This window comes from Leptonychotes weddellii, chromosome X (assembly GCF_054177405.1).
Source record: "Leptonychotes weddellii isolate Sample4059 chromosome X, ASM5417740v2, whole genome shotgun sequence".
Taxonomy (NCBI): domain Eukaryota; kingdom Metazoa; phylum Chordata; class Mammalia; order Carnivora; family Phocidae; genus Leptonychotes; species Leptonychotes weddellii.
This window is the reverse complement of record NC_138385.1, coordinates 25,234,101-25,247,139: the sequence shown is the minus strand read 5'-3', so window position 1 is coordinate 25,247,139 and position 13,039 is coordinate 25,234,101. Positions and strand designations below refer to the sequence as shown.

General features: G+C 41.3%; 1 protein-coding gene across 3 annotated transcripts; it reads left to right on the top strand.

Annotated features, from left to right (window-relative positions):
* Positions 1-5,125: 5,125 nt before the first annotated feature.
* Positions 5,126-12,793, top strand: ZBTB33 (zinc finger and BTB domain containing 33). 3 transcript variants are annotated; one of them, XM_031016903.2, is made up of 3 exons: positions 5,126-5,352; positions 7,017-7,080; positions 7,781-12,793. In XM_031016903.2, the coding sequence occupies exon 3, from the start codon at positions 7,783-7,785 to the stop codon at positions 9,799-9,801; it is 2,019 nt and encodes a 672-aa protein (XP_030872763.1). In that variant the 5' UTR covers positions 5,126-5,352; positions 7,017-7,080; positions 7,781-7,782; the 3' UTR covers positions 9,802-12,793. The 3 variants fall into 3 exon arrangements, with proteins under 3 accessions (XP_030872763.1, XP_006746264.1, XP_081664445.1); XM_081808319.1 differs by lacking the exon at positions 5,126-5,352 and adding an exon at positions 5,397-5,586; XM_006746201.3 differs by lacking the exon at positions 7,017-7,080.
* The last annotated feature ends 246 nt before the right edge of the window (positions 12,794-13,039 follow it).

Below are 13,039 nucleotides of genomic sequence, written 5' to 3'. Positions count from 1 at the left end.
TTTGAATTTCTGATAAACAACGAACAATGTTTTAGTATAAGTATGTCCCGTACAATAATAATACAGTATTGGGCGCCTGGGTGGCTCAGTCGGTTAAGCGACTGCCTTCGGCTCAGGTCATGATCCTGGAGTCCCGGGATCGAGTCCCGCATCGGGCTCCCTGCTCAGCGGGGAGTCTGCTTCTCCCTCTGACCCTCCTCCCTCTCGTGCTCTCTGTCTCTCATTCTCTCTCTCGCAAATAAATAAAATCTTTAAAAAATAATAATAATAATACAGTATTAAATTACTATTTTTTGTTGAAGATGAGAAGGCCACTATTGTACCTCCTCCACGACCTCTAAATTTTATTCCTTATAGCTTTTCACTTGCTGTTTGAGAAGGGGGAAGGGGAGGCAGCCCCTGATATCTGGAAGCTAGCAGAGCGTCCAGGCCATGTTCTTATGTTGGACATAAATTCACACAATATTAACCTAAGAGAAAGTCACTAGGAGACTGATGAAGTGAGACAAAACAAGACCAATTTATAATTTTGTCTAATCATAGATTTAAAAAAAAAGTCACTGTGTCACTCAGAAAACACCAGACACCCCCTCTCTTGGCCAAAATGGGTGACTGCTACTTTATCAATTACAGCTTTATTCCTGCTCTCCTCTGCCTTCCCTATAGATAAGATTTATTGAGATGCCCGATCATACAATTGCCCCTGCTTTCTGACAGCATCTGATCTAGAAGGAACTCCCATTTCCTTAGATCATCCCCTAAATCGCCCAAATACTACAATAGGTTCTTTCTAACGTCCTCTTACTGAAACACCCCACAGTTCCCTATGGTGCGCTTTCTCCCTCCCTGCAAAGAATAATAAACCCAACTTGTCAACTATGGGCATGTTCCTGGTGATCTTTGGTTGAAGGGCATTGACATGTTCCACTGCCTAGAATGTTCTTCCCCAGATATTTGCATAGCTCTTTCCCTTACTTTATTCTGTTCTTTGCTCATACATCATCTTTTCAGAGAGGTCTTCCCCAACCACGCTATTTACAGTGGCACCTGATCATTCTCTATCCCTTTACACTGTTTATTTTTCTCCACAGCATTCATTACTATCTGATATTATACATTTAGATAATATATGCACATATGTTTATTGTATGTATCTCCCATTAGAATCTAAGTTTCATGAAGACTGGGACTTTGTCTTTTTTTTTTTAAGATTTAATTTCTTTTTTGACAGAGAGAGAGACAGCGAGAGAGGGAACACAAGCAGGGGGAGTGGGAGAGGGAGAAGCAGGCTCCCCGCCGAGCCAGGAGCCAGACGTGGGGCTCGATCCCAGGACCCTGGGATCATGACCTGAGCCGAAGGCAGACGCCTAAGCATCTGAGCCACCCAGGCGCCCCTAAATGATATGTATTTAATGAACATATGAACGAATGGGTTTTTATTGTGTCAGGGTTTATAACAGTTTCATTCTGTCACATATTCATTGTTTGGTCTTAGTCCTCCATTTAAATAGACTGGCTCACTGCAAAATGTCCTTTCTTAATTTTTTATTTTGACTCATTTCTTATTTGATTTTATTTCACATTGCCAAGTAATCTTTCACAAAGAACTCATGGGTAGTATATTCCCTCAATTTTTTTCATATTTGAAATAAGCTACCTGGTTGTTGTTGTTGTTGTTTGGTAGATTCTATTATTGTTAGCAATTGTCCACTCCCTCTTTCCCATTAGGAGGGTTATCTATCCCTATCTAATTGACTTTGGAAGGTTTTAAGAAGAAAAAGAGAAGCAGCAGTATCAAGTCACTTAAAGAGCAAATTGTCAGGATTAAGTAGAAAAGGGGATAGAGATGAACAAGCAAATGAATATTCAGCACTTATTAGGTACCAGACACTCGTTCATTCAACATTAAGTAGTCATATTTATCCACCTTTGAGTGGATCAAGTCAGGCTTCACAAGTAAGTTAGTGCTTGAATTGCATCTTTCTGGAAGACCAGGCACTTGGCCAAACAATAGGAGAGACAAACTGTGAATATGAAAGGAATGGTTATTCCAAGCTCAGGGTTCCTGGCAGGGACATGGAAGCAGTCAACAGCGTGTCATAGTTTGGAAACTGAAACTCAAAACAACTCTGTGGGAAGGTATTATTATCTCTATTATACAGGGACTGAATGAACGTCATTTTTTAAATCTTTTATCATCATCCATTGAATATATATTAAGCACCCACAAGATTCTTGGCATATTAACACAGGAGAGGACAGTTGCTGCCCTCAAGAAATTCATAATCAGGGGCGCCTGGGTGGCTCAGTCGGTTAAGCGTCTACCTTCGGCTCAGGTCGTGGTCCCAGGGTCCTAGGATCGAGCCCCGCATCGGGCTCCCTGCTCAGCGGGGAGCCCGCTTCTCCTTCTCCCACTCCCCCTACTTGTGTTCCCTCTCTCACTGTCTCTCTCTCTGTCAAATAAATAAATAAAATCTTTAAAAAAATTTAAAAATTGAAAAAAGAAAAAAAGAAATTCATAATCAAGTTCAAACAAGGCAAGCAAACACTGACAATGTGGTTATGAAACCTAACTGATTCCATTATCAGCCAATTAAAAACCTTTCTAGAATGTGAAACGATTGATACCTTTAAAATCTACTGGGTTATTTGAAGTAGGCTTAAGTCTGCAGATAAAAAGAAAGTGAAAGGTGAAATGACTGGTCAAGAAACAGAAAATTAACGAAACCTTCCAATGATCTTGTCCAAAAGGCAATCATTAAGGCCACTCAAATTTCTGGGTCTGCTCTGCTTTCCTGCAGGAAAATTCCTTTCCTGATCATTGAATCCCCTTTGGTTATAGGTAGATTTTAAATTTTAATTTAGTTTTTGCTGGGCTGGGGGGTGAGGGACATGGCCAGAAGGGAAGAGAAGGTTTCCTGTGCTTTGAGCCAACAGATTTTCATCATACCTTAGTTGGGGCTCCACATTTTTAAAGCCCTTTCAGGAAAGAGGAAAAGGCAAGGCAATTCTCTTGGCCACTTTGGTGCTGGTAATGCTGGTGCAAAAGAAATGATATCATGTCTTGCAGTTTACTGAGAGGTAACCAACAAATATTTGATACCAGGTGTGCAGCTACTGCCACTGTGATCTGTATTTCAAAGATACATCTCATTCTAGTTTTAGTCAACTAAGCTACTGAAAGGCAAATAGATCCTAAATTTTCAAGAAGTACTTTGTCCTGGTTCCTAAAAACATTTTTTTTTTTTTTTGCTCCTAAATTTTGGGCGAGGATGACTCAAGAAAATGGTCATTAATGGTCATTAATCTGCTAACTAGTTTTGTTAAATCTGCTAACTCATTTTGTTTAAGTGCTCAGTTCCAGGAAAATACTAACCATCCGCTTTAGTTTCCTTTATAACAGTGTACTCCTATTTCCTGTGAAATGTCTTTATATTAAACAATGAAACTCATAATTTTAAGTCCAAATTTAAAAAACCCCAATAATGCAGTGATTCTCACATTGTTTTCTCACAATGCAAAATCTTGAAGAGCCTAAGGAATTTCATGTGGATTTCTTGTTTTCATGTGAAAATACAACTGTAGTACACCACTTTGGTATTTTTCTATGTGGCTTTACTTTATTGAGGAGAATGTAGAATAGATTAGGGATGGATCGATGGTGACATTCTTGTCTGATTTCATGCTGAAGAAAATTAGATATAGTTAGATTTGTTTTCATTCTGGAATATCCTGATGGACATTTTCTGCAAGATTTTTGTAGGAAGGAAGCACAGGGATTCTGACTGAAAGATAAACAGATGCAAATTCAAGTTTTGGGGGGATGGATGCAATATTACCCTATACGTATTTTTTAAAAAAGAAAATGAAGGTAGTGAATGGCCTTAATTGTTGAAGAAAAAAGCAGTATTTGGCTCCTTAGTTGGATACGATCAATAACCAGTGTAAAGAGAGAGATTTTGCTCTCCAAACACCCATTCTGTTGTTTCGTTCATCATGGTACTCAGTCAGAAGTGTATTACCAGAGGGTTTTTAAAAATTACCACGACTCATTCATTTATTCATTCATTAAACGATTATTGAACACCGACTGCGTGTCAGACACTAAAACCCCCTGAGGAGGAAATGCTATGTAAATAAAAACTATAAATTAACAATGCAAGTATTAATTTAGGGGCACCTGGGTGGCTCAGTGGTTGAGCGTGCGCCTTTGGCCGGGGCTCAGGTCGAGATCCTCAGATCAAGATCCTCGGATCCTGGGATCCAGCCCCTCCGCGTGGTCCCTGCTCAGCGGGGGGTCTACTTTACCCTCTCTCTGCCCCTCCCCCCATCAGCGTGCGCGCGCGCTCTCAAGTAAATGAGTAAAATCTTAAAAAAAAAAAAACCAATGCAAGTGTTAATTTATTCCTCTTTCATGATACAGCTCAAATGGGAACATTTAGTTTGCTATTTCCTTCTCTGTGTTCTATACCTTGTACAAATACTTTTGTCGACGTTTGTGTAACCATCTACCGAGCTCTTTGGACAGGGAGAGACCTTGGCTTACTCATTTTTGTATTCCACCACACCTAAATTAGATTTGGTATAGCTCAAACAGGTGGTCAGTAAACGGTAGTCGAAGCGAAGGAATTAAGATAGTACTGCATCATTTAGTCTTCAACTTAGAAGACGGTCTAGTGTCCAAACCCTAGACTTATTTCTTAAAAATAGTTATTGTAATGTCGTTGTTAACTTGTCATCCTAGAACTTGAGTCATCCTGAGTCGATCAATTCGACTTATGATTATATTTATTCAGATTTTATTTCAAGGTGGTTTATCGTCTAAGAAACGGGCGAATCGAACAGTTTCCAACTTGCAAAAAGTGAAACTCGTACGGTCTCGAAAAGTTTTCACGCCCCAAGAGCTTGCGCCGAATTTAGGATCCCAACCGCCCGCGACTGCCTGCATTACCCCATCTTTCCCTTCCCTTTTTCCCACCCTTTCGCCCTCCGGAAAGGGCCGAACGCTCCCAGAGCTTCCCAGTCTCACTCCGCCCCCTGCGGAAGGAGCCGAAGGCAGAGCCGGGCGCCGAAACGGGGCCGCCTAGAGCTCGGGCCCTTCCGGAAAGACCCGAACTGCGCTCGGAGGAGGAGGGCGCCTTCGACTTCGGCGCTGCGCCCCCGCGCTGTGCCCTCTGTCGGTGGCGTGGGGCAGCTGTAGCAGCGGTGGCGGCAGCCGCGTCGACGTCGACCAAGACTGGAGCGACGTTTAAAGAAGGAGCCGAGTCGCCGCGGAGTCCGGCTTCTGGTTGTTGGAGGGCTCCCACCCGTCCGCGCGGCCAGACAAGGAGAAGCGGCGGCGCCGGGAAGCAGGTGAGGACCCGGCCCGGTGCCGGGAGGGGTGAGGGAGCGCGCCCGCTGCCTCCGTCGCTGGGCCGCGCCTGCGTTTGCATTCTCCTCACTTGAACCAGGAAGCGGCGGAGTCGGAGGCTCCGCTCCTCCGGCCCTTTCTTTGTGTGGGCCCGGGAGCGAAGGAGGGGACGAACCCGGAGGGCCGCGGCGCGGTCCCCTCCGCCGTCAGGGGCCGAGGGGCTGCCGGTGCCCGGGGTAGGCCCGGCGCGTGGGGAGCCCACCACGGGGACCCACTTGGCTTTTTCCTCGCCCTCCGCCTGCCTTTTTGTGCCTCCTTTTCTCCTCCTAGCCCCGACTTTGATTTAGAGCTTTTCTGCCCGGCCCATCCTCCCCTTCCGTCCCCTTCCCAGGGCATAACAATGCCGCCTGCTTGGCCTCATCCCCTCCCAACACCCCACCCTCCCGTTCGCCACCTTCTACTTTCCCCGGCTCGCCGGCGGACCCCCGCCCTGGCGGTGCCGTTCGTACCTCCATCAGGATTTGCAGGAAGCTGCCTTTTCGCGTGAATTGGGGTGAAAAAAACCCTCGGTTGCAGCCGGGTGCAAATGGGGAAGAGGGGGTGGAGTAAGGAAGATGGGGTTCAGCTGCCGCAGGGAGCCGCGTGTCGGTTGGCTTTACTCGCTCGCGGATGGCGTTTCTCTCTTTTACACCTTCACCTGCCCTCAGTCAAGGGTTTGTCTCACAGTGATGCGGAATGGCTTTTCCGGAGGCAGGTCGCCGATCTCGGGGTGGGTTCAGAGCGATTTGTGCCGTTCCTGGGCCCACCCTGACGGGGAAAAGCGGGAGCAGATCTAAACAAAATGAAACCAATTCCCAGTGTCACCTGGACACGTACGTTTGATGCATTGCCCCCTTCCCAGGACCCGTTTGCAAACGACAAGAATTGTATTCGGAAAACCTGTCTACCTACTTAAAAGCGACTTCTGTCGAAATCCCCGTATTTCGGAAGCCCTGGTGGCTGGCTCGCTGTCCAAAGGTCACCCTTTCTGATGAGTGCCTTTATGGTAACCTGGAATTCCTTGGTACTGTTAAACGAGCAACGCCTTATTTCAAATCCTCATTTCTAGACTTTTTGCCTACTTTTTGTTTTTAAGCTGCAGTTTTGAAAATTTCGAAGATGCTTGAGACGCCCCGCCTTCCACGTGTATATAACTTAAGCACTGTGACGACAGTGCTACTATTTTGGTAACTTTAAAGGGAAAGAATATTAGCAAGAAAAGTGTTTCTCTACCTAAAGTACTTATCAGCCAGTTGTTTTTATATATATATATAATCTATAAAAGTTAAATATATAAAAATTAAATATGGATTTAATATGTGTATATGTTTTAAACCACTTGGCACCCTTGTTACTGCTAATGTATTCTGTGACGGGCAAAAAAAGAATGTTTTGGGAGTGGTACACAGCATTGCTCTTTACTGACCTCCCCCTCCCTTTTTCTAGAGTAACCGCCTGCTCTGTTCCAATAAGTTTATGTTTTCATTTTCACTAACACATCTGGTATAAAAAAAAGTTCTCATACCAGTGCGCATAATTCTTTACCAACAAATTGAAATGTTTCGTGTTTTCATGCAAATAAGCATTAAGAAATGGTGACCTTTCCTTTGTCTTATTTTTTTCACAGTACCATCTGTTGACTTCGCTTGGCACTCTAACATTTCACCTCTGGAGATTGTAAGAGTAGAGAGGTGAGGGGAAGGGGCAAGGAGATGATGAAAGGGGAGAGGGTAAAAAAGGTGTTTCATAGTTTATCTAGGTGAGGCACCCCAATTTAAATAACAGAAAACTGACGGGCAGTCTAGAGGTAATAACCTGTCAGCGTTTATAAACACTTACTCGGTCATTGGCTGTAGGGAGTAGCTTTTGAATGTGTTCTTAAAGTTAAGTTTTAGGAAGAGTATAGAATGGATATTGCACACAGCAAGCTTTTCTGACACTTAAATCATTCATTTACAGGTGAAATAACTTCTGTGTGTTCACGATGAAGACTTTTTCTTAAAGTTTTAAGACCATTAAAAATGAACTCTTAAGTCTTCTTGAGGACAGAACCTAAAAGTGGAACTAAGAAAATTAATTCTAATCTTAAAAAATTGCTTAGTGGTGACGCATGTATCCGAGATTCAGAGGAAGAGATTACCGTTCAGATCTGTAGATCAATTAAAAACTCGCTTGTCTCTTCTCAGGGGGAAGTCATGAGATTTGATGCATGGTCCAAAAGCCAGCCTGTATGAACAATTTATATACAAGCCAAAAAGTTATGCCAAACTTCAGTTAAAACTTGAATACACTGTTTAGTGATGCTGCAGCTTACATTCTGAATGATAAAAGTACTTCTTGTTTTTCTTTTCTAATCTTCTCCCACCCCTTCCTCCTCCCTTTCTCTTACAGGCATGGAGAGTAGAAAACTGATTTCTGCTACAGACATTCAATATTCTGGCAGTCTGCTGAACTCCTTGAATGAGCAACGTGGCCATGGACTCTTCTGTGACGTTACCGTTATCGTGGAAGACCGAAAATTCCGGGCCCACAGGAATATTCTTTCAGCTTCTAGTACTTATTTCCATCAGCTCTTCTCAGTTGCCGGGCAAGTTGTTGAACTGAGCTTTATAAGAGCAGAGATCTTTGCCGAAATTCTCAATTATATCTATAGTTCTAAAATTGTTCGTGTTAGATCGGATTTACTTGATGAGTTGATTAAATCAGGGCAGCTGTTAGGGGTTAAATTTATAGCAGAGCTTGGTGTCCCATTGTCACAGGTTAAAAGCATCTCAGGTACATCTCAGGACGGTAATGCCGAAACCTTACCTCCTGGTTCTAGTGACAAGAACCTTGAAATACAAAAATCAAAAGATGAAGCCCAAGATAACGGGGCCACTATAATGCCTATTATAACAGAGTCTTTTTCCTTATCTGCTGAAGATTACGAGACAAAAAAGATCATTGTTACCGATTCAGATGATGATGACGATGACGTCATTTTCTGCTCTGAGATTCTGCCTGCAAAGGAGACTTTGCCGAGTACCAATGCAGTGGCTCAGGTCCAGCCTAACCCAGGTGCCGTTGCCGTTTCAGATGTTGCACCTTGTGCTAGTAATAACTCTCCCCCTTTACCAAATCTCACACCTACTCAGAAACTTCCTACTTCTGTGAATCAGGCAACTCTGAGCCAGACGCAAGGAAGTGAAAAATTGCTGGTATCTTCAGCCCCGACACATTTGACTCCCAACATTATTTTGCTAAATCAGACACCACTTACTACACCACCAAATGTCACTTCTTCACTTCCAAATCATATGTCTCCTTCAATCAATTTGCTTGTGCAGAATCAGCAGACACCAAACAGTGCTGTTATAACAGGAAACAAGGCCAATGAAGAGGAGGAGGAGGAGATTATAGATGATGACGATGACACTATTAGCTCCAGCCCAGATTCGGCGGTCAGTAATACATCTTTGGTCCCCCAGGCTGATGTCCCCCCAAGTGCCACTTTTGATGGATCGTTGGTACAGAAGATGCAGATACCTACACTTCTGCAAGAGCCACTTTCCAATTCTTTAAAAATTTCAGATATAATTACTAGAAACACTAATGATGCAGGTTTAGGATCAAAACATCTAATGGAGGGTCAGAAGATCATTACTTTAGATACAGCTACTGAGATTGAAGGCTTGTCAACGGGTTGCAAGGTTTATGCAAATATTGGTGAAGATACTTATGACATAGTGATCCCCGTCAAAGATGACCCTGACGAAGGGGAGGCCAGACTTGAGAATGAGATACCAAAAACATCTAGCGGTGAGACGCCCAACAAACGTATGAAAGTAAAACATGATGATCACTATGAGTTAATAGTAGATGGGAGGGTCTATTATATCTGTATTGTGTGCAAAAGGTCATATGTCTGTCTGACAAGCTTGCGGAGACATTTTAACATTCATTCTTGGGAGAAGAAGTACCCTTGCCGTTACTGTGAGAAGGTATTTCCTCTTGCAGAATATCGCACAAAACACGAAATTCATCACACAGGGGAGCGAAGGTACCAGTGTTTGGCCTGTGGCAAATCCTTCATCAACTATCAGTTTATGTCTTCACACATAAAATCAGTTCATAGTCAAGATCCTTCTGGAGACTCAAAGCTTTATCGTTTACATCCATGCAGGTCCTTACAGATCAGACAATATGCATATCTTTCTGATAGGTCAGGCGCTATGCCTGTAATGAAGGATGATGCTATTGGGTATAAGGTTGATGCTGGGAAAGACCCTGCAGTAGGGACTGCATCTACTCCTCAGAACAAGCCAATGACCTGGGAAGATATTTTTATTCAGCAGGAAAATGATTCAATTTTTAAACAGAATGTAACAGATGGCAGTACTGAGTTTGAATTTATAATACCAGAATCTTATTGAACTTTGAAATCTCAGAAAGTTTGGTTTGCATTCAGGGGCAGGGGTTTCAAAAGACCTGTAAAACAAATTAAGGTGAAAACGAGTTCATTTCATCTGCCACGTCATCTGAAGGCAGTCTAGTTGGATTATTTGTTGATAATTTTTAGAAGCAAATTATTCTGAAAGTTTTGAGTAGAGAGTGAGAAGTTCCCTCCCCCCCCCCCACCCAGTATCTGTTTATATAGTTAGCTTTCAGCTCGTTTTAAAGAGGTAAGAAGAAAAAAAGCTTGGAGAGATAGTTTCCTGAATAGAATTTGAAGCAGTCTGAATGTTCTTTGAAAATAACTGGAGTTATTAGCATACCCTAGTTTATCTTACAACTTTCCCCTTCCATGTTAGCACTTTACTGCTGAATTCTCAATTATCTTAATATTGAGACTATAAATGTGTGTTGTGTTTTGGATGTGGCATAAAAAGTAAACAAGAACTTCTAAAGTTGTTCTGGAAATTTTCAGAATAAGTCTCTGCTTGGTTGTGTATTCCACTAGTCCAAATGGATAGCAACCTCCTGCCTCCCTCCTGCCATGAAAATGGCCGTGCAGACAAGTGTCTCATCTGAAGAAAGAGTTTTAGCTAATTAGAATTGAGTTTTGCTTTTATTGCCATCGTCTGGAAAAGACTTTGGTGGCTGGACTACTGTATATATACCTTTGCAGTTGTGGTCTCTGTGGGCAAAAATGTTAATGGAAAACAAATCTCTGTATTGCAGACAGGAGGAGAGGAAAAGTTCTGTTGCGTTTGTTTTGAAGTCTTTGTTCTTACATGATAGAGAGTGGAAGTGAATGGAGAGTTCCTTTTTTGTTCATATGGTTAAAAATGTTCCCTTGAGAAATTTCAAAGTTTGAATCCGAAAGCCACCAAATAAATCTTTCATTATGTATAAATCTTTATAAATGATAGATTCCATAAATGAGACTCCTACATATTTTAGGCAGGAGGCTACTGGTATATATTTTTAAATGTTCATATTACTTAGAATTTCTAATAGAAAGTTTTCATTTGAAATAGTTGAATCCATGATCTAGTGTTTTCCTTTCACAAGACCTTTTAGGTTTTTACCCCTTCTAAAGTAAGTTCCATTCCATCTGCAAAGTGCTGCAATATTATAGCAATCAGAAACTATATATGGAATGTTATATAGGCTTGTTGATTCCCGTTTATCTTGAGAACAATACGTGTACCTTTCTTCCTTTTCAAGTGACACATATTTAAAACACTTAGAAAATAAAGTCAAAACTCATTGAAGTGCTAGTACTAAAAGGAAGCAGGTTGGAACAAATATATAGCCTAGCCTTTATAACAGGATTAACGTGTTGAACTTCTGTAAATTACTTTTTGCAAAGGAAAAAAATTAATAGATACTGAAAAAGATTGTTGTGCATAGTCATTAGTCCTTTGTAACCTTGCTTAAATATTTCTTAACATAGATATTTTCTTTCTCTTTAACTATGTATTTTTAAAAACAGTCTATTTCTTGACTTTGAACTTAAAGCTTTAATCATAATTTTTCATGTATACATCATTCTTCTGATGGTAAGCTAGATTTGAAGATAATGGTTTCAGTGTTTCAGTTGGTAGTGGAGGGTATCAGGCTTCACTATTTGCAATAATACAAGAAGGAAGAAAAATATTATAATCCTTTGCTTACCGAGGGCTAGAATGATGTGCATCTGTCTGTTTTCTGTTCTGTGAGTCTAGACGTTCAAACCATTTTGTGAACTAATCCTTGGAGAAGTTTAAGTTAACCTTAGAACTTAAGACTCTGATCTCTGGAATCCCAGTATCTGCTTCCGTTCTGTGCAGATATTGGCAACATTACTCTTTGACTATAAGGTGCACTCAGAAATATTTTCAGTGGAAATTTGTTTGAGTTTCATTAATGCTGTTTCACCAGTTAGACATAATTACTTCTGCAAGTGTGAATGATACTGATGGCCAGCAGAGCTTCCAGACCTTTCAACGTTAACTGCTAGGAAAATTAGTTGATCATAATAAAAGTTGAGAGTGCCTAACAAGGCTATTATGACAAACCAGGAATTGAGGCTGTAAGGGAAAACTATCCATTCTGAGTAATATGGACGTAATTATTTGCTGCTGCTGTGCTCTGTGTCAATTCTGAGTATAAAATTTAAACCCTGTGCCTAATGAAGGTGTCTTCTAGAGTTTTTTTGGGAGAAGGAAAACTGGAAAGTTAACTTGTATTTTTGCCAGAAGACTCTTCCTTGCATGTATGTCAAGGTCTTCAGTTTTTTCAGAAGTTTCTATATCCAAAGTTCAGAATTCGTGTGAACTACTCTTTTGGGGCTGAAACCATTCACTCCCAGTGTTTATTGGGTTGGAAATCTGTAGCAAGATTCTGTTTAAAACTTACCATGGTGTTTTCCTATTTCATACTTAGCTTTCTGGCTACTAAATTCCTTCTTTTTTCTTTCAAGTTGGCTGCACATTTGCTCCTGTGCTAAATTACCTGTAAACCTTCTGGATAGGAACTGTTTGAAATAGCAATTTGTTGAAAGAGAGGACAGAAAATGAAAATGCCCAAACTAAGCAAAGATTTTAAAATGCCATAGCAATCTTGCAAGATTTACTTTAAAATATATTTTTAGATGATCATTATCATCTCAGTGGTACTGATCCCCCACATGCAACTACTATGAGGAATTGATGTTTTCTTCTTTCCATTGTACCAAAAAGATAAATGGTTAAAAATGGTCAAGGTATTTTGTATTGTCAAGGCATGCCTAATCTAAAGGATTAAATGTTAATTCAACAGCCCTGGCTTCCTCACCTCTGTCAATCATACGAAACCTTGTTCATTTCCACCCAGTACTGTAATGTTCATACTTGTACAATCTTTCCTATCATATGACTTTAAGTTCTACTTTTCATTAACCATTACCTGGTATTAGTTCGTAGAGCTTCTTATGGCAAAAATAAAATGTTATAATTCTAATTTTCGAGTGTATTTTTTACAAGATTATCTTTCAGAAATGATACAGACTCGGAGGGCCTGGCTGGCTCAGTTGGTGGAGCATGCGGGGGGAGGAGGGGCCGTGAGTTCAGGCCCCACATTGGCAGTAGAGCTCACTTAAAAAAAAGAAAAGAAATTACATAGACTTTACTATTCTGTTGGTTTTCAGTTTTTGTAGTAGGAGACTGGGGGTACTTCTGATGGCAGCATAACAAAATTTTCTATTAG

What these genes read in the sequence shown, in the direction of transcription:
- ZBTB33 (XM_006746201.3), top strand. Translation starts at nt 7,783, where the DNA reads ATGGAGAGTAGAAAACTGATTTCTGCTACAGACATTCAATATTCTGGC.